General features: G+C 43.7%; 1 protein-coding gene across 6 annotated transcripts in view; it reads right to left on the reverse strand.

The window, feature by feature from the left end:
- The window catches only part of CSGALNACT1 (chondroitin sulfate N-acetylgalactosaminyltransferase 1), a 306,262-nt gene that overhangs the window by 42,626 nt on the left and 243,906 nt on the right, over window positions 1-19,730 (reverse strand). For all 6 annotated transcript variants that reach the window (XR_004536554.1, XM_033915299.1, XM_033915282.1 and 3 more), the window contains one exon: window positions 6,182-6,276. Coding sequence is in view for 5 of the 6 variants with exons in the window: in XM_033915299.1 (XP_033771190.1) it covers window positions 6,182-6,276 (95 nt within the window). In the remaining variant the exon portion in view is untranslated. The remainder of the gene's footprint in view (window positions 1-6,181; window positions 6,277-19,730) is intronic.

Consider the following 19,730-nt stretch of genomic DNA (forward strand, 5'->3'; position numbering starts at 1 on the left):
ATGGACCAGATGTGGACTGAACCAGACCCTGCTCAGCAGAGAACACTGAGATGACTGGGGCTGAGGTGGATCAATGTTGAGCTTGCAAAGAGACTCAGTAATAATGTACACTGGCCGCTAGTACTGTTGAGCACTACTCCACCGGGACAAGCAGTCCCGCAGCTACTCAAGCCCCAGCCAGCTGAGAAGGATCCTTGCCGGGCTCTTCAAATCGCTGGACGGCTGCGGAGGAGATCTGCCGCCAGTGCTGTTCAGCACTACTCCACCGGGACAGGCAGTCCCACAGCTACCCAAGCCCCAATCAACTGAGAAGGGTCCTTGCCGGGCTCTTCAAATCGCCGGACTGCCGCAGTATGTGATCGCGAGCCTCGGGCCACGATGATGGGCTCGATGGATCATCATCTAATGGCTCCTGTTTTGCCACATGTGGAAGGTAACTTTAGATATTCAGGCTGCCTCATTATCCTCTGGGGAACCCTCATCACCTCCTCAACCACCATATTCGGTTGGGACAGTAGAGTCTCCCTTCCAGATTGAGGGAGCAATATCATCCCTACAACTATCTAGATCAGGGGTGCCCAATAGGTTGATCGTGATCGACCGGAAGCTCGTCAAGGCAAAGTGAGTCGATCCCAGGACTCACTTTGCCTTGGCGATCTATCGAGCCGATCTATCTTCCTCTCCCTGACGTCAATTCTGCCGTCGGAGAGGAAGTTCGGGCCAGCCAATCGCTGCCTGGCTGGGCGGAACTTCCTCTCCGATGGCAGAATTGACGTCAGGGAGAGGAAGATTGATTGCCCGAAGCAGAGAGAGCATGGTGCGGCGTCGGCGTCGGGGCCTGTTATCCATTGGTGGCGTTTGGGTCCTGTTCCCCGATGGCAGCGGCAGTGGCAGTGGCTTGGGGAAGGGCAGGCAAAAAGAAAGAAAGGGGGCAGGCAGGGAGACAGAAGGAAAGAAGAGAAACAGAAAAAAAGAAAGGGGGCATGAAGAGAGAAAGAAAGAAAGGTCAGGGAGAGAGGAAGAAAAGGTTGAGGGAGGGAATGAGGTGTGGAGGAGAGGAAGCATACAGGCTGAAAGAAAGATTGGATGCACAGTCAGAAGAAGAAAGTGCAACCAGAAACTCATGAAATCACCAGACAAGGTAGGAAAAATGATTTTATTTTAAATTTAGTGATCAAAATGTGTCTGAATTTATATCTGCTGTCTATATTTTACAATATGGTCCCCTTTTACTAAACCGCAATAGTGGTTTGTAGCACAGGGAGCCTTTGAGCGTCGAGAGCAGCGCTGGGCATTCAGCGCAGCTCCCTGCGCTAAAAACTGCTATTGTGGTTTAGTAAAAAAGGAAGGGGGGTGGGTATTTGTCTATTTTTGTATGGTTGTTACTGAGGTGACAGTGCATAGAGTCATCTGCTTTGACCTCTTTGAAAAAACCCCGGAATAGGAATGATAATTAACAATTCTATGCGTACAGTGTATGTTGTATTTTTTTAAAATTTTATTGTTGGTAGGTCATTTTGACTTGGTCATTTTAAAAGTAGCTCGCGAGTCAAAAAAGTGTGGGCACCCCTGATCTAGATTATCTGGACTGGAGGATTAAAGACAATCTTTAATGGGAGCTAAAGGGCTGACCCCTGTGCAGATGGCTACAGGGCCAGACTCTGATGTTCTCCCTAAAGATAAAGTGATGTATGGCTAAGTGTTAATAGAATAGTCATTATTACAAAAAAACGTTTTGAATTTATGTCAATTCTCATCTGATAATACAGTAAAAATTAATGAGCATGAAGCTAAATTTGGAGAAACAGCAAAAAAGTTAGTAATAATGTACACTAGTACCTTATCGTAGGTGCTAAAATTGAAGTTCCCACCTTTCTGTTGTGCTCGGCATGGCACATGGTACATGGTTCAAGGGTGCTCTTTAGCCACCCATCTTTCACAAACAAGTCATGGTATATGAGTATTAGAGTCACAGGACTTCATTCTTGGCACTTTGGAAGCAAAATGAGGCATTTTGGAAGCGTTTGAGAACTTAGAAAAAAAAATTGTGAAAATCCAAGATGGCCACCACAGCGTTAAAAAACAGCTACAAATCTCAGAGCAAACCGAAAACATTAAAAAATAGAATTTTAAGAGAGGGGAACCAAGGTCCTAACTGTAGAAACTAACAAAAACGTCTTGAAGAAACCCCCCTCCCCAAATTTTCTCACAGGCTGTCACAGCCTTACTGAAAGAGCATGTGCTGGGGAATGGTGCTGCTGCTGCCTGCTTCAGCTCTTCTCCAGTGTAGCTGTTCTAGGAGAGGCCCCTCTGCTTCCAGTCACTCAGCCTTTGGGCTGCCAGTTAGACTTCCCTAGATCGACCTTCAAACCTCCCTCCCCTAGACTCTGGACTCATGAAAGAAGTGGGGGGAGACTAATGCAGCTGGCACCATGAACACCTCAAAGGGACACTATTAGCACCCGGATAGCCTGTGCTCCAGCCCCCGACCAAGTTTAACAGGCGAGCAAACCCCAGAGGAACGAACCCTGAACTCCACAAATCTTCAGCAAGCTGGCTGAAACAGGACCCTGAAGGATACAACTGCCAGTTGCAGGTTTAAAATCTGCTCTTCTCCATGCAGGCAAAGTAGACCCTTAACAGAAAGGGTCTTCCTGGCCCCCCCCCCCCAAAAAAAAACAAAAAACAAAAAAAAACTCAACTAGAGCAAAAAACTGCAAAACTATCACAAAATAAAAAAGAAATAAACTGAGCAGATCAGAAAACACCTTTCATGCTCACCTGCAAAAAGAGAAATTGAATTGGGGAAAGTTATTTGGCAACGGGAATTGTAAGGAATTGGGATTGGGGAGTTGCTTAGAGGAATGGCAGGGCCCTTTGTGGGGAACTGATTTTGAGTATTTTCATGATCAGGTTCTTTTTGAAAGTTGGTATTGTGTACAATGCAGAGTCTTGGGGTTCTGAGCGGGTAATAGGTTGGGAATGTATGACCATCCTTTTGTATGGTCCTTTTCTGAAGTACTGTACTTGATGGTTTTGGTCTTCTGCTGTTATTTTTGCTTTGTTTCCATATTTACTGTACACTTTTTCGATGACTTGAGAGGTCACTGGGGAAGCGGGATAGTGGGGAGGGTTAGAGCTTCTTGAGGGGTGGGATTTTTGAAATATTGTTTTCTGCTGTTTTTGCATGTATGTTGAAAAACTTCAATAAAAATTATTACACACAAAGAGAAATTGAAGGGGGCAGCAGAGATCGGGGAGAATAAGGAAGTGTTCAAAAACGACGATTGACATCTTTCTGCAGTATGCTTGCAAGAATGGAAGGAGTATCTCATGGTTCAGCATACCATCCATATTGCACTGGAAGTTCTATTTAACTCACCATACTCTCACTAATGTACAGCCTGCAGCACACTTTTGTTTACTAAACTTAAACCTTTTTATGCCACTAGTTAACAATTGTTCAATGTGGATTACAAAAGAAAGTACAGTACTCCCCTGAAATTCGTGGGGGTTCCGTTCCAGGAACCCCCGCGAATTTTGAAAAAACGCAAATGCGGTTTTTCGCCTGTCAAAAGGCAGGGGAGGCAGGAGAGGGCAGCTGGAGCACTGGCAGGTGAAGAAAATCACTCGCAGTCTGCTCCGACCGCCTCTTCCTGTAGTAAAGACTGGTGTAGCCCGACTTTACTACAGGAAGAGGCGGTCGGAGCAGATCGTGAATGAGCAAGTCTGCAATTTGCGAACCCGCGGATTCGCAGGGAAACACTGTATACTAATTGCTTCTAGGATGTAACAACATTTATAAAAAATATGCATCATAAATTGTTGCAAAAACTTGTTGAATGTAGGTTGTTAAAGATCGATAAATTTCATATAATTAGATTGATGTCTCAATGAAGAAGGTCAACTATTCCCAACCTTAGCAGTTTGAAATGGAAATGGATGTCAAAAATATCCTTTTATATTTGACCTCTCTTACATCAGGAAAGTGAAGAATAAATCGATCAATTAAATGCAAATTATTTACAGTGGCAGGAAAAACTAACAAATGCAACACACTGTGATCCTGTAGTGCTCCCACCAGGCTGCCAGCGCTGGAGATGAACCAAATGTAAGAGGTTACACTTCTTTTCCAACAGTTAAATAAGCTTTATTCAGCAACTGACATTTGGAATAGCTTGTTATTCTTTTACCGCAGTGGGCAGCTTAACAAGCATATTGGCCCTTTCTACTACTACTACAATTTATCACTTATATAGCGCTGAAAGGTATATGCAGCGCCTTACAGATTGACATTTAATAAACATTCTCTGCTCAGAAGAGCTTATATTCTAATGCTTCAGACTTCCAGCAATACCTGTCTCTCCCCAGGCAGATAGTTCACTCAATCCTTCCCTAGGCTGCTTCAGAGCTGAGCTGAAGAGCCTAATGCATCTGGGGACATGTAGTTCATTACATGAGACATGGTCAGAAGAGCAATTAAACTTATAGGGGCAACTACCTGCTCCTTACTTTATAGGCTGGTACTGTTTAAACTTGGGGTATAACCAAGAAAAATCTCCTCCGCTCCCCCCTGGCAACTCTGATGACACCCAAAGTGTCATAATACATAACTGAGCTAAATTAAACAATTAATTTTAAAAAATATTTGTGCTTCAATCGGTAACCAATGTAATTTATACATAACAATGGAGTAGATCTGCCAGGTCTACTTGCTTTAAAAATCAAATATGCAGCCCTATCCTGGAGAATCTGAAGCTTACTCTTTGTTGTCTTTGAATAGCCAGTAAGATGACAACTACAGGAGCCTAGTTATGATAGAATATAAGCTTACATCACAATATGACCCAATAGCGCAGGCCACCGCAGTAACTACCCCAAAGCCCATAGCGATTTAAAGGGCTTCGCGGCTTTGTAAAAGAGGGGGGTTAGTCATGTGAAAGTATTTGTAAATTCACTTCAGTTTGCGCAATTTCCAGAAGGCACCATAGACTATAGCATAAACATGAAGATCCACGGTTAATCAAAGATCAAAATTGATTCCCAAGATTTTTAAAGAGGATTCACATTTAATAACATCGTCAAAAACTCTTTGAAGGATCAATCCATAAAAGTTTGTCTTTATTTTTGTTTAGCTTCGATCTGTGTGTTGCAGCCCAATCCTGATCATTCTGAAAACAGAGCTGTATAAGTGAAGTCACGTTAGTAACTATCGACAGTGGAATAAGTAAAGTAAGATAATTTGTGCCTCCTGAGTCAACAATCCTGTAAAATCTTAATATTATGTTAGGTTTATTGCTGTGTGAGTTAGGTCTATTCTATCTAGCAATGGAGTTCTTTTTTTTAATCCTGTTTTTATTTGATTGTATCATGTATATCGCCTGGCCCAGTAAAATGAACGAGCGGTATAACAAGATTAATAAACCATAAACCATCATCCTAACTGCAAAAGTCAACTCCCTGGTCAGACAGACCTTCTCCAAAAGACTTCTTAAGAATACTGAATAGAGAGAGCCCTGTGGAACACCACTTGTTATCATCCATGGCATAGATATGTCTCCTCCCACCCTGACGTACTAAATTTTTTTAGTCAGGAACTCTTTGATCCACCAAAGTACCAACCCTGAAACTCCCGACTCACACAGCTTCAGCAATTCAGAATGGTCTAGTACAGGGGTGTCCAACCTTTTGGCTTCCCTGGGCCGCAATGGCCCATAACATATTTTCTGGGGCCCAAACACTCAAATGGTGCAGCAAGACAGAGGAGGGAGCCGGCAAGATGGTAAACACCCGGGGGCAGCAGAGGAAAAGACTGCATCGCCCTCGACCGGGCCCGCATGTGGAACTTGGGCCACAGGTTGGACACCCCTGGTTTAATAAATCAAACATAGAGGACAGGCCGGATTGCATTGTTACTACTTATCATCTCCAAATCAATCTATGCAGTCCATATATCAGACCTCTTGCAGTGCAAATGATGATTTATTTTCTGTATGTTTGGTTTTTACATACAATGCTTTAGCAGAAATTCACTGGCTCCAGTTCCCTGAGAACTGAATTTTAACTGAAAGCAGGCACCTTAAATAGCCCAGTGGATCCCCGAGTTTTGTATGTCAGTCTACCAGGGTTATGTCACAGTCTTTCGGGAAAAAAAAGTGATCAGAAAGACTGTTTTGCTTACCAGCTGCTGTTCCACAGAAGGGACTGCATCGTGATGTCCATAAATGATAGACGGGTTATACTGGCTAAAAAGGACTGGATAGAAGACCCTCTTTCCTGCAAGTCAAAACCAAAGGATAAGAGAGGCCATTGAAAACAGGTATATGCTGTATGTTCTGATTAATTCTATCTAAAAAAGAAAAAAAAAATTAAATTTTTCTTTGATTTTACAAATGAAAATAATAATAATTTAAAAAAAGGAGCTTTGAGATCAAAGTTTCTTATAATTGCTGGTTTCATACATTTTGGCTGAAAACCATATGCTCAACAGCAATAAGCATACAGCTTGTAACCAGGGGCAAGCTGTTAAACTGGGGCTCTGATCTCAAGTCAAGAAAATAATGAGACAACAGCCCAATATTTTTCACTGTTAAGGCCTGATAGCCAGTGGGGGCACCCATTGACCCTAAGCACCTAACTCTCTTCTCCCCAGAACACACATTTCCTCTCCTCCATTTTTTCCTTATTCACAGTGTAGTTCTCCGCGAGTTTGAGCCACATGGTACCTGAACTTTTAAGCCTATTCTGTAAAGGAATTGCTTCCTGTAGAGATATCCGGTGTGGAGAGGTAGATCTGGGAGTCACCAGCATAAAGGTGATACTGAAAATCATGGGAGGATATCAGTTCACCAAGGGAGTGGGTATATATGGAGAAAAGGAAAGGACCCAAGACAGAACCTCAAGGTACACCGATTGACAACAGGATAGAAGTGCAGGTGAATCCACCATTGCATACACTGAAAGTGTGATAGGCGAGATAGAAAAATACAGGAGAGACCAAAACCCTGGAATCCCTGCGAGGGCAGCATATCGAGGAGTAGGTTGTGCTCAACGGTATCGAAAGCAGCAGATAGAAAGAGAAGGATGAGGATAGAGTAGAGGCCTTTGGATGTGGCCAGGAACAGGTCATAAGAGACTTTAGCAAGAGCAGTTGCATGGAATGGAGTGAGTGAAAGCTTGATTGAAGTGGGTCAAGAACAGCTTGAGATGAAAGGAAGTCCAGGCAATGGTGGTGAATAGCACGTTCAAGTAGTTTGGATACGAAGCGGATTGCTGGAATGAGAAGGCATAGGATGAAGTTAAGAGGTGATAGGCTCAGAAGTAATCTAAGGAAATACTTTTTTACAGAAAGGGTGATAGATGCATGGAACAGCCTCCTGGAAGAGGTGGTGGAGACAGAGACTGTGTCTGAATTCAAGAAAGCCTGGGAGAGATACGTGGGATCTCTTAGAGAAAGGAAGAGATAATGGTTGCTGTGGATGGGCAGATTGGATGGGCCATTCGGCCTTTATCTGCTATCATGTTTCTATGTTAAAGAGATGGGGCAATAGTTGGAGGGGGATGCGGGGTCTAGTGAGGGTTTTTTGAGGAGGTGTAACTACAGCATGTTTTAAGATATTGGGAATAGTTGCAGTGGAAAATGATACATTGAGGATGTGACAGATAGGAGGGATGACAGTGGGAGAGAATGTGCTGAATAGGTGGGTGGGAATTGGATCAAAAGAGCAAGTAGTGGTTTGGAGGAGGAGAGAAGATGTGCAGTTTCCTCTTCAGCGATTTCAGAAAAGGAAGAAAAGGTGGCAGGGGTTGACGGGAGCTGGAAAGGGGTGTAGGTGACCTGGTAGAGAACTCAAGGTGAATCTTGTGAACCTTGTCGTAGAAGAACTCTCATCTGGGGGGAAGTGAAGGGTGGATTGGAGGAGAGGGCACTTTGAGTGCAGAGTTGAGTGTGGCAAAAGGATGGTGAGGGTTAGAGCTAAAAGTTAATTAAATGAGCATAGTGTTCTTGTTTGACAAGTGAGAGGGCAGACTGGAAGAATATCAGCAGGAATTTGAAGTGTATGAAGTCAGCATGTGTGTGGGATTTAAGCCATAGACATTTAATAGATCGTGAACACAGGTAATGGATGTTGCAGGTCAGCCAGGGCTGAGGTTTATCGCACCTTACAATACGTGAAATGGGAGAAGACAGGGTATCTAGAACAGAGGAGAAGACAGCTTCATTGACAGACATAGAAGCTGAAGGGAGGAGTGAGACAGTGGGTGTCACGGTCAGTAGCCTAAAGGGTCCTAAACATATATATAGGTAGTGATTGGCCGGGTCTGGGGTGGAGGCTGATGAGTTGTGAAGATTAACAGATGATGGTCAGAGAGGGGAAGGGTTGAGGTGCAGAATTTGATGGTAGAGCAATTGGAGCAGGAAACAAGGTCAAGGCAGTGGTCTTTCTGGTGCATAGGGGAGATTGTATGAGGATGTTAGAGTGAGAAACCTGGAAGTGTAAGAGTCAGAGAGGTCATCAGCATGAATGTGTAAGTCATCAAGGATGAGGGAAAGAGATAAGGGTTCAAAAAAGAAAGAGATCCAGGAGTCAAAGTCAGTGAGGAAGGAATAGGGGGACTTATTAGGGGATTGGTAAATGACTGCTACCCGGTGAGGGAGAGGAGCAGTGGACTTCAAAGGAGGGAGGGTGAGTAGTGAGACTGAGGCTCCAAAAATAAGCCCTATCATGATTTTTAAAGATGCTCCTAATATAAGCCCTATCCCAAAAATAAGCCCTAGTTAAGATTGACTCCCGAAGTCACCCCGACTCCATCCCCCGACACTAGTGCTGCCAGATTTCCCAATCATCTTTCCCTTCCTCTCCTTCACCCCAATTCTTCCTCTTTCCATTCTCTCCCCCCCCCATGTGCAGCATCTTTCTTTGCCTCTCATCTGTCCTCCTTGTACATCAGCTCCCGAGGCCTCCAAAAACAGTAGTAATGCTCTGAATGGGCTGCTTCACATCCTTCCTCACCAGGCCCTCCCTCTGCAGCGTCTTTCTATCCCTCCCTCCCATCCCTATGTGCAGCAGAACTCCACCGACCCTCCTACCGTGAGCCTGACATACCTCCACTCCAAAAGAATCCAAAACAGTGGTGGTGGCAGCACTCTGAAAGGGCTGCTTCGCTGCCTTTCCCACCAGGGCTTTCCCTCTACTGCGTGGCTTCCCTCTGCCACGTGGAGGACAAAAGTGAGGGTGAAGTGGTGAAATCAAAAAGTGAATGAAGTGGTAGTGGGAGTTGAAGTGGTTTGGGGTGAAAAGAGAGATTGGGTAAAATCAGTATTAGGAGGAGGAGTTGGTGCGCAGGAGTCATGATTGGGGGAAGGAGTGGGCACTAGGCGTCTCTTTAGTAGATAATGATTTATCCTGGATATGGGAGAGTTTCCTAGGCCTAGATTGGTGAGACAAGTCAGACTTGTGAGACAATAGTTGTGTGATCAAATTCCCTGGGAGCTAGTGTCATAAGGAGAGGTTGAAAAATAGCTTGGTAAAGCAGCTTTTTCTTACCTACTACCCTGCGTTCTCCAGTATTTCATTCCCCCCCTCCCCCTGAGAGCCTTCTGAACTTGCCTGTACACAAGCTGCTCCTCTAGCCAGAATTCTCCTTCTCTAGTGTCCTGCCTCATCTGTCAAAACTTCCTACTTCCTGTGGGTAGGATGCTAAAGAGGGAGGACTCTGGATAGAGATTAGCAGTGTTTATATAAGCAAATTCAGAGGGCTGCCAGGGGGGAGAGGGATTGAGATACCAGAGAATGAGGGGGCGGCAAGAGAGGAAAGGCTGCTGGAGAAGGCAGGTGGCAGGGGAAAAAGCTAAAGGAGATCCCTGGGTAGCGGTAGGAGTAATATGACCATATGTCCCGTTTTGAACAGGACTGTCCTGTATTTAGATCCCCTGTCCCGTTGTCCCCACGCACAACTTCGGGACGCCGAAATGTCCCATTTTCAGAGAAAGCATCCTGAAGCTGTGCGTGGGGACAACGGGACAGGCGATCGCGGAGCCTGGGCTCTCTCCCTGCTTCCCCGCCACCAATGCAGCAACAGGGCCAGGCGAGTGCAGCGACTGCACAATGGCCGGCCCATAAGCCTTCTCCCCGACGATAATTCTGACATCGGAGAGGAAGTTCCAGGCCAGCCAATCGCTGCCTAGCTGGTATGGACCTTCCTCTCCGACGTCAGAATTGACGTCGGGGGAAGGCTTGTAGGCCGGCCGTTGTGCGATCGCTGCACTTGAATGGCCTGGCCCTGTTGCTGCTTTGGCGGCGGGAAGCAGGGAGAAATCAGTAGTGGCGGTGGCATGAGGGAAGGCAGGGCAAGAGAAAGAAAGAAAGAAAAAGTTAGGGGAGTGTGGCGGTGGTGTCTTGGGGGGGCAGGGAGAGTGAAAGAAAGACAGAAAGAAATGAGGCAGGGAGAGAGAAAACTTTCTGGAAACAATATATGACTGAGGTTACAGAATGACAATAAGACAAGAAAATTAGAAGCCACTGCATTTTCCCTAGAACCACAATGACAGAACCCCTTATTAAAATCTAAACACAGTCAAGAAGGCATCTTTTTTTTGGTATCAATCACTACTAAATCTTTGTAAACTTGTTTAACACTGGTGCTGTTTGTACAAAGGCACTAGTGGAACTGCTGATACTGGCATTGTTGTTAATACCTGATTTTGAAACACAAAGATTTTTATTCTTTCAAACACCCAGAGGAAAACGAGTACAATGCTGACATACTGAATCCAGGCAAACTTAGGGCTCCTTTTATCAAGGCACGCTACAGGGGTTAGCGCGTCGGACATTTCATCACGCGCTAACCCCCGTGACAAGCCAAAATACTAACGCCTCGTCAATGGAGGCGTTAGCGACTAGCGCGGCAGGCGGTTTAATGTGCGGTATTCCGCGCATTAAACACCTACCGCGCCTTGATAAAAGGACCCCTTAATCATCTCCCAGAAACTTGGCTGGTATAAAATAATTTCCACTGGATATCGAATGACAGCATCAATCACAAATGAAAGAGAAAGAAAGGGGGGGGGGGGCAGAGAGAGAGAAAGACAGAAAGAAAGAAAGGATGCAGTTAGAAGGAAGTGCAACCAGAGACTCACCAGACAATAAAGGTAGGAAAAATTATTTTATTTTCAATTTAGTGATCAAAATGAATCAGTTTTGAGAATTTATATCTGCTGTCTATATTTTGCACTATATATGTCTATTTTTCTATAGTCGTTACTGAGGTGACATTGCATATTTTAAAATCATCTGTCCTGACCTCTTTGAAACCCCCCGAATATAAATGATAATTAACATTTTCTCTGCATACAGTATGCTTTGTGTTTTTTTTTAAATGTTATGGTTACCATTATGAATTAATAAGATACTGTGTGTACATGAAAAATGAATGGAAGAAATTAGGGGCGGGGCTAGGGCAGGATTGGTGGTGGGACTGAAATTAGCAGATGCCCCATTTTGTTGAAAAAAATAAATGGTCACGTTAGGTAGGAGAAAAAAAGTATTCTTAATGTTTATTAAAATCTGAAATCCAGCAGAAGCTTACAATAGTTCTCTGCGGCTAATAATTAAAACATACATTCAATAAAAGAAAGAAAAGAACTCCATAACGTATAGGAAAGACCTTTGCAATTATACAAGATTAAAAAAAAAGAGGGGCATACATTCTAAAAAAAATGCTCCTTAAGAAATACATTAATATTTTCTTATGCCGAGGATTGTCTGACCCAAAGGCAAAGTGAAAAAAATAAGTCTCTAATAGTGTCTCGAAAGCTTTAAAATTCAGTTCAAGATGAATATTATTAGGAAGTTGAGTTCAAGAACGCACGCCAGATAAAAAAAAATTTGTTTTTTTGGGTGATAGCAGAACTAATCTTCTTGTAAAGACCTGAGCACTCGTGATGGGACATATGGAATAGTTAAAGAACTTAGATAACTGGTTTCAAGCGTATGAAAGGCTATGTGTGTTGACATTAAAGTTTTAAATCAAATATGATATGAAATTGGTAACTAGTGATATTGCAAGAACAGTGGTGTGACATGATCATTATTATTAAATTTTTATTCATTTTTAAAGCCAAGACAAAGAGCAACATATTATGTAATGTAATGTAATTTATTTCTTATATACCGCTACATCCGTTAGGTTCTAAGCGGTTTACAGAAAATATACATTAAGATTAGAAATAAGAAAGGGACTTGAAAAATTCCCTTACTGTCCCGAAGGCTCACAATCTAACTAAAGTACCTGGAGGGTAATAGAGAAGTGAAAAGTAGAGTTAGAGGAAAAATAAAAATAAAATAAACATTTTAACAAGACAGCATTGATCTAAATACTTTGGAAGGTAGACGAGAGGAGAGAAAGGAATATTATCATACAGTTAACAGAATAAACAGCACTCAAATTCATCAAATGTAATAATAATAATAATTTTATTTCTTATATACCGCTATACCCTAAGTTCAAAGCGGTTTACAATGAGAGTCGTGCTGAGAGAGAGTGCAGAGTTTACAGCAGGAGACAGGTGTTTACAACAAGGTACATATGTTTAGAACAAGATATAAGATACAAGCTTTGGGACCAGGAATCTGAGATACATTAGCTTTGGAACAGGATATCTAAGATACATTGGATTGGAAGAGGGTAAATCTGAATGGGGCAGTTTGCAAGAAGATAGGGCTGTAAAAATACAACTGGTTGGGGTAGCTTGCAAGAATATACAGGCGATTAGAATACAGGAGTTAGCAATATGAGGCAAGGGGATTTGGGTCAAGTTACAGAACGAAGGGTTCAGACCAAAGTACAAGAGATCAAAGCTGCTTATAGGAAGATAATTACAATAAGAGTAAGATACAGGAGTGAGTAAGATAGTGGAAGATATTTACAATAAGATACAGGGTGTTACAATGTGAACAAGATACAGGAGATCAGCACTGTTTGTAGGAGGATATTTACAATGAGAATATGAGATGATTACAGCAATATACGTCGAAAGGGGAAGGGGAAAGGTAGCGGATAGGCTTTCGGGGGGGTTATAATCGGTAGAAGAAAAACTAGATGGCGTTGAAGAGACGGGTCTCAGTGATTTTCTGAAGTCTGCGTAAGATGCGGCCTCGAGAATTGGTTTTGCTAGCCATGTGTTCAGTTTAGCTGCCTGGAATGATAACATTCTGTCTAGGTACTTCTTGTAGTGACATGATTTATGTGATGGGTAGATAAAGAGGTTTGCTCTGCAAGATGACTTATTTGGGCAGTTGGTGAAGAATTGGGAAACTAGGTAAGTTGGTAGCATCCCGAAGATAGCTTTGAAGCTGATGCAGGCAAACTTGAAGAGTATTCTGGATTCTACTGGCAGCCAGTGAAGTATTTGGAGATATGGGGTGATATGATCCCCCTTCCACCCTACCCTTCCCGAGAGTGTTAAAACAGTCATACAAATCAAAGGATAATACAAATAATCAGAGCATATAAAAATACAGGGCTCCTTTTACGAAGGTGCATTAGGGCTCTAATGCGCGGAATAGCGTGCGCTAAAATGCCCCGCGCACTAACCGCTACCGCCTCCTCTTGAGCAAGCGGTAGTTTTTCGGCTAGCGCACGCTATAGCACACGCTAATCCGGTTCGTGCGCTAAAAATGCTAACGCATCTTCGTAAAAGGAGCCCACAATCATATGATAAGATAAGTACATATTCCCCCCCTCCCTCCCACCCATCCCGGATATGTATAACTTTCTTTCGGAAATCAAGGGTAAAACTAATATTCACTTCTTGCAAAATTTTGTTAATGGGTCCTAAATTTCCCTGAACATGATCAAATTTACTTTTATGTGCTAACAACTTAATTGCAATATTTTGCTACGTTTGAAGTCGTAGAAGATCGGCAGAAGAGATACCGGCATAGATAGCATTGCAGTAATCAATCTTTGAAGTAAAGAATACATGAATGAAAGTTGTTAACATCATAAAGATGTCTTACGGCTCTTAAAGACCTCAAAGAGAAAATAAAACGTCGATTAATTCTGAAACTTGATCAGTGAATGTTAATTGAGAATCAACAATGATACCCAAATATTTGAACTTCTTAACCAGAAGTTCTAAGTTGTTATGGGATAACTTTAAATCTGGTGCTGGAGCATATCCAGTAAACCACCATGAGTGACTTTTCTTGACGTTAACTACAAATCTAAGTTCATTCAACCAAGAGATGATTACTGAGAGGCCATACTGAAATTTATTGAGATAAATTAATAGGATCAATTCTTGAAACAAGTAAGATATCATCAGCATAGTAGTATTTATTATTAGTATTTATATACCATAGAAACACAGAAACATGATGGCAGATAAAGGCCAAATGGCCCATCTAGTCTGCCCATCTGCAATAAGTTTGTAATTATTATTTACAATGAGGTACTCAAGCCTGCCCATCCGCAGTAAAGTCTGATCATCCTAAGTGGTATATATTCAGGTTTTCAAGCATTGTTCCCTATCTGTCCTGGCAGGCTCACATTTTATCTAATGTAACTGGGGCAATGGGAGATTAAGTGACTTGCCCAGAGTCACAAGGAGCAGCATGGGATTTGAACCCACAACCTCAGGTTACTGAGGTTGTAGCTCAAACCACTGTGCCACACACTCCCTAGCAGTACATCTTGATCCCAAGTTCTTCCACTAATGTAAGTAATGGAGCCAGAAAAAGAATGAATAAGACTGAATAAAATTGGAGATAATGAAGAGTACCGAGGTTGAGGAAGCGTGGTGTAATAATGGAGCGATCTTGTTCATTAAGTTAAGCGTGGAATCACTCCAAATAGATGTCTTTTCATCGATCGGTAGTGAAAATAATTTCTCTGGTTGAAGTTCCTATGTTTCTTGAATTTTAGAGGAGCTGATTTTGCCAAGATTCCTAAAGTAGTAGTCTTTGGTAGAAGCTTTTAGTTTATCAAAGGAGATGCTCATGGAAAAAAATTATCAGAGAGTGGTCTGTGCAAGGGAAGGGGATAATATTCTGAAGATGAAAAAGATGGGTTAGTGAATTAGGGGTGAAGACCATGTCTAGAGTATGTCCTGCAGAATAGGTAGGTCCCGATATTAGTGGAAGGAGAGAGGTCTGAGAGCAGAGTTAAGAGTTCTGATGTGTTGGGGGTTTTAGGCTCATTAAAATGTTTTAGCCTTTATGACTTATCTATCCTATACTTATTGTAGTTCCTCCCCACCTGCCCTTTTGTTGCCGTATGTTTGCGTAAGTCATTTGTCTTCCCTGTTTTAATATGTTTAATCTGTTTTTGTGTAATTTTATTATGTTAACCGCTTAGAAGTTGGATTAAGCGGTCAAACAAATTTTTAATAAACTTGAAACTTGATGTTAAAGCCCCCTAATAAGATTGGATTGTTATTGGAGACATAATATTCAAAGACGGAAGATTGTAAGGACAGGATAGAGTCTTTGGTAATCAGAGGAGGGAAATAAAGAAGCAGAAAATTGAGTTGGAGAAAGGAGGATATTTGAAATTGGATGGATTCATCGATGTAGTGGTCGGAGGGAGAGTCAAATTTGAGGGGCAGAGAGGAATTGTAGATGGTTACTGTGCCTCCTTCTTTCCTTTTGGCATATTTGCATGTGAAACAAGTATTCTGGTGAGCAGGCCTGCAAGAGATAGGCCTCTTTCCCTACAGCTAGCCACATATCCATATAGCTTACTGTGAATTGTGGAACCAATACATTACCTTGTATTCGGGCAGTGGCGTACCAAGGGGGGCACGGGAGGGCAGACTATCCCGGGTGCACGCCCTAGAGGGGTACATAGCCATCTGGGTCCGGAACGTCCTACCCTACTGTTGAAAAAGACCTGCACCTCAGCGCAGCTGCCGGTGCACTTCCTCCGATGTACTTGGCTCTGGAGCAGAGTCGGCAGCCACATTGAGGTACAGGAAGGTCCCGTGATGAGTACGTCTGCCGGCTTTGCTCCGGAAGAAGTAAGTTACGTCGGTGGGGGTGAACTCAGCAGACGCAGTCATTGCGGGACCTTGCCACAACTCCCTGGGCTACCGGGTCCACCCCCTCCAATGTAACTTACTTCTTCCGGAGCAGAGCTGGCAGACGTACTCATTGCGGGACCATCTGCACCTCAGCGAGGCTGCCGACTCTGCTCCAAAGCAAATACGTCAGAGTGGGTTGGACCAGCAGCCGGCAGCTACAGTCATCATGGGACCTTGCTGCTTGAAGGGAGGAAAGAGAGCAGGACTTCGGTATGGAAGAGTGGTGGAGGGAGAGAAAGGGGGGTAGGGTGGTTGGAAGGGTGGTACTGATGGAATTGATGTGCAGGGAAAGGGGAGAGAGGCATAAGGGGAAAGGATACTGGATGGATTTGGATTGGAGGGAAAGAAAGGGGGTAGATGCTAATTGAAGAGGGGTGGATGGAGAGAAAAAGGGTAGACATTGGATGGTAGTGGGGATGATAGAGGGGGAGCCTATGCTGGATGGAAGTGCAGATGGGAAAGATAAGGAAGCAAATGCAGGAAGGAAATGGGAGGAAAGAAAGAGGGGAGCAGATGCTGGATGGAAGTGGACAGAGAGAGGAGAAGGTACTAGATGGAAGGGATAGAGAAAGAGGGCACATGATGGAAGGAGGGGATAAATAAAAGGAGGGAACATAATGGGGGGGAAAAGGATTGAGTTAGTGAAATACTGGAGGGGGTGAGGAAAGAGGTGGCAAGTAAAAAAGGAAATTGATGAGAGGGTAGTAAGAACGTAATCTAGACAGATGCAGAAAATAAATTGAAAAGGAAAATGAGGGGAAAAGGGGATTGCAGAGGAGAGATGTGGGAGAGGGAAGGAGAGGAGAGAGATGCCAGACCAATGGGGGTGAAAGGAGAGATGGAAGGGGGAGGCATACAGTTTCTGGAAGGGGCATAGAAGGAAAGAAGATGCCATATAGAGGCAGAGAGATGGCAGACAGTGGATAGAAAAAAGAGAGTAACAAGAAGATGAGGAAAGCAGAAACCAGAGAAGACAAAGGTAAAACAAAAATTTTCTATTTATTTATTGCTTTAGAAGACATTGTGTCACTGTTCTGTGGTATTGCATTGTATGCATAGTCCAGCTTCTTGCTGGTTCAGTTTAACCTTTGTTTATGTATTTCTATTTTATCCCCCCTTTTACAAAACTGTGGAGCGTTTTTAAGCACCAGCCATGAAGGTAGCAGCTCTGATGTTCAGAATTCTACCACCATGGCTAAAAACCACACTACAGTTTTGTAAAAGGGGGAGGGGTTAGTTTGTGATGACATATTTCATACTAGGCGAAGGTGTTTTCTGTGTTCTGTGTGTTCGAAAGACATGGTTTTCTGTTAGGATTGACTGTGTAGGATTGATCTGTACTAGTCTGGCTTGTTTAGTTTTACAATGGGTTTATTGATGTACTGCTCACTGCAGTATGTAAGATGCTTCCTTTTCCTAGGTATACTCTTGTGTGACGTTTGGATTGTTATTAAAAATCATGTTTTTCATACAGATGGGGAGGGTGTCAAAAATGATGGGCCCCTGGTGTCACATATGCTAGGTATGCCACTGCATTCGGGAGCACTGTGGCATGGGGGTGAGACGGGAGGGTGACGAGGGGTGGGGTTGGGGTGTTAGCCTTTTTCTTTTTTGTATTTGTTAAGAAATGGAAAAAATTCATGGTATACAAGATGCTTCTGTCAGGCTTTAATTTTATGACCATTGCGGTACAAGTTGCTATAGGATTAGATGGTACCAGTTATGGTTTCGTCTATATCTGATTGCTCATAGTATCAGAACTTGTCTACTACTCTGTTGTTCTAGCTCTATGTTTTGTATGATGCATCTTGTTTGCCAATAAACAAATTAAAAAAAAAAAAAAAAGAAAGAAGCAGAGCAACTGCAAAGACTTCTGCATAGATTGCTTGCAGAAATTGTAATTGGATATGCTTGCTAGTTCTTAAGCTAAGGGGATGGAGCATGTACTCAGAAAAGTTTGTGGATTTCTGCAACTCCCAGATTCCGGGTTGGGATTTAACACCTAGTTTATGGAATCTGGAAGGGACGTAACAGAAATATCTTTTATAGTCAGAAACTCATAGCTGAGAATAACATAAAAAATGAAAGTACGGTAGATAAAAACCTTATGACCTATCCAGTCTGCCATTCGTTCCATCTCCCTTAAATATCCTATGTACTTGTCCCAAATTTTCTTAATTCAGATACAGACTTTGTTCCTACCACCCTGCACTGAGAGGCTGTTCCATGTATTCACCACCCTTTCTGTGAAGATCTATTTCCTTAGGACACTCCTCAGTCTGTCGCCTTTCATCTTCATCCTATGTTCCCTCATTCTAAAGCTTCATTTCAATTAAGATTTCCTTCCTAGGAATTTAAGCCACATAGATATTTAAATTTCTCTATTATATCTCCTGTTTTTCCTCCAAAGTATACATATTGAGATCTTTGCTGTTCCCATACATTTTATGATAAAGACAATTTTAATAGCCCCCATCTGGATCAACTCCATCCTGTCCATATCTTTTTGAAGGTGTGCTCTCCAGAATTGTATATAGTACCGTATTTTCATGCATATAACGCGCGCATTATACACGATTTTACAAACCGTGCATAACCATGCGCGTTATACCCGTGAGCGCGTTTTACAACTTTTTTTTAACATAGTTACCCCCCCGACGTCCGATTCACCCCCCGCAGGACCGCTCGCACCCCCACCCCGAAGGACCGCTCGCACCCGCACCTCCACCCCGAAGGACTGCTCGCACCCCCACAGCCTCCCCCCCCCCCCCATCATGGAGAAGCTCCTACCGTTGTCCTGCTGCTTCCTCTGCCGGCGGTCCCGGCCCTTCTGTGAGCCCTGCGTCTGCGCCGCTTCCTCTTCCGGCGGTCCCACCCTTTCTCTGACGTCAGAAAAAGGGCGGGACCACCGGAAGAGGAAGCAGCGCAGACGCAGGGCTCACAGAAGGGCCGGGACCGCCGGCAGAGGAAGCAGCAGGACAACGGTAGGAGCTTCTCCATGATGGGGGGGGAGGCTGTGGGGGTGCGAGCAGTCCTTCGGGGTGGAGGTGCGGGTGCGAGCGGTCCTTCGGGGTGGGGGTGCGAGCGGTCCTGCGGGGGGTGAATCGGACGTCGGGGGGGGGCATCAGGCTTTCAGGGTGGGGACAGGACTTCAAGGGGGAGAGAAGAGTCAGGGCGGGCGAAAGGAGAGTCGGGGCGGCCAGAGGAGAGTCGGGGCGGGCGAAAGGAGAGTCGGGCGGTGACAGGAGAGTCGGGGCGGCATGCGCGGTATACGGGTGTGCGCAGTATATAAAAATTTCTTTACATAAATTACAGTTTCCCGCGCGCTATACCCGTGTGCGCGTTTTACAGGGGTGTGCGGTATATGAGTGAAAATACGGTACTCTAAATGAGGTCTCACCAGAGACTTAAACAGAAGCACAATTGCCTCCTTTTTCCTGCCAGTCATTGCTCTCCCCTGTCATCCTCCTGGTAAAATCTCTCACTCATTCAAATAGAGATCTCACTTAAAGTTACTCAGCATTTTTTTTTGTCATACACAAGCCAGCCCTGAGCCAGTGACCTTTGAAATGAAAGGCGGCCACTTTCCAAGCAGAGCTATTTTACCATGCCAAACTTTCAGGAGAGGAGTGGGGGACATTAAGGG

This window comes from Geotrypetes seraphini, chromosome 1 (genome assembly GCF_902459505.1).
Source record: "Geotrypetes seraphini chromosome 1, aGeoSer1.1, whole genome shotgun sequence".
Classification (NCBI taxonomy): Eukaryota; Metazoa; Chordata; class Amphibia; order Gymnophiona; family Dermophiidae; genus Geotrypetes; species Geotrypetes seraphini.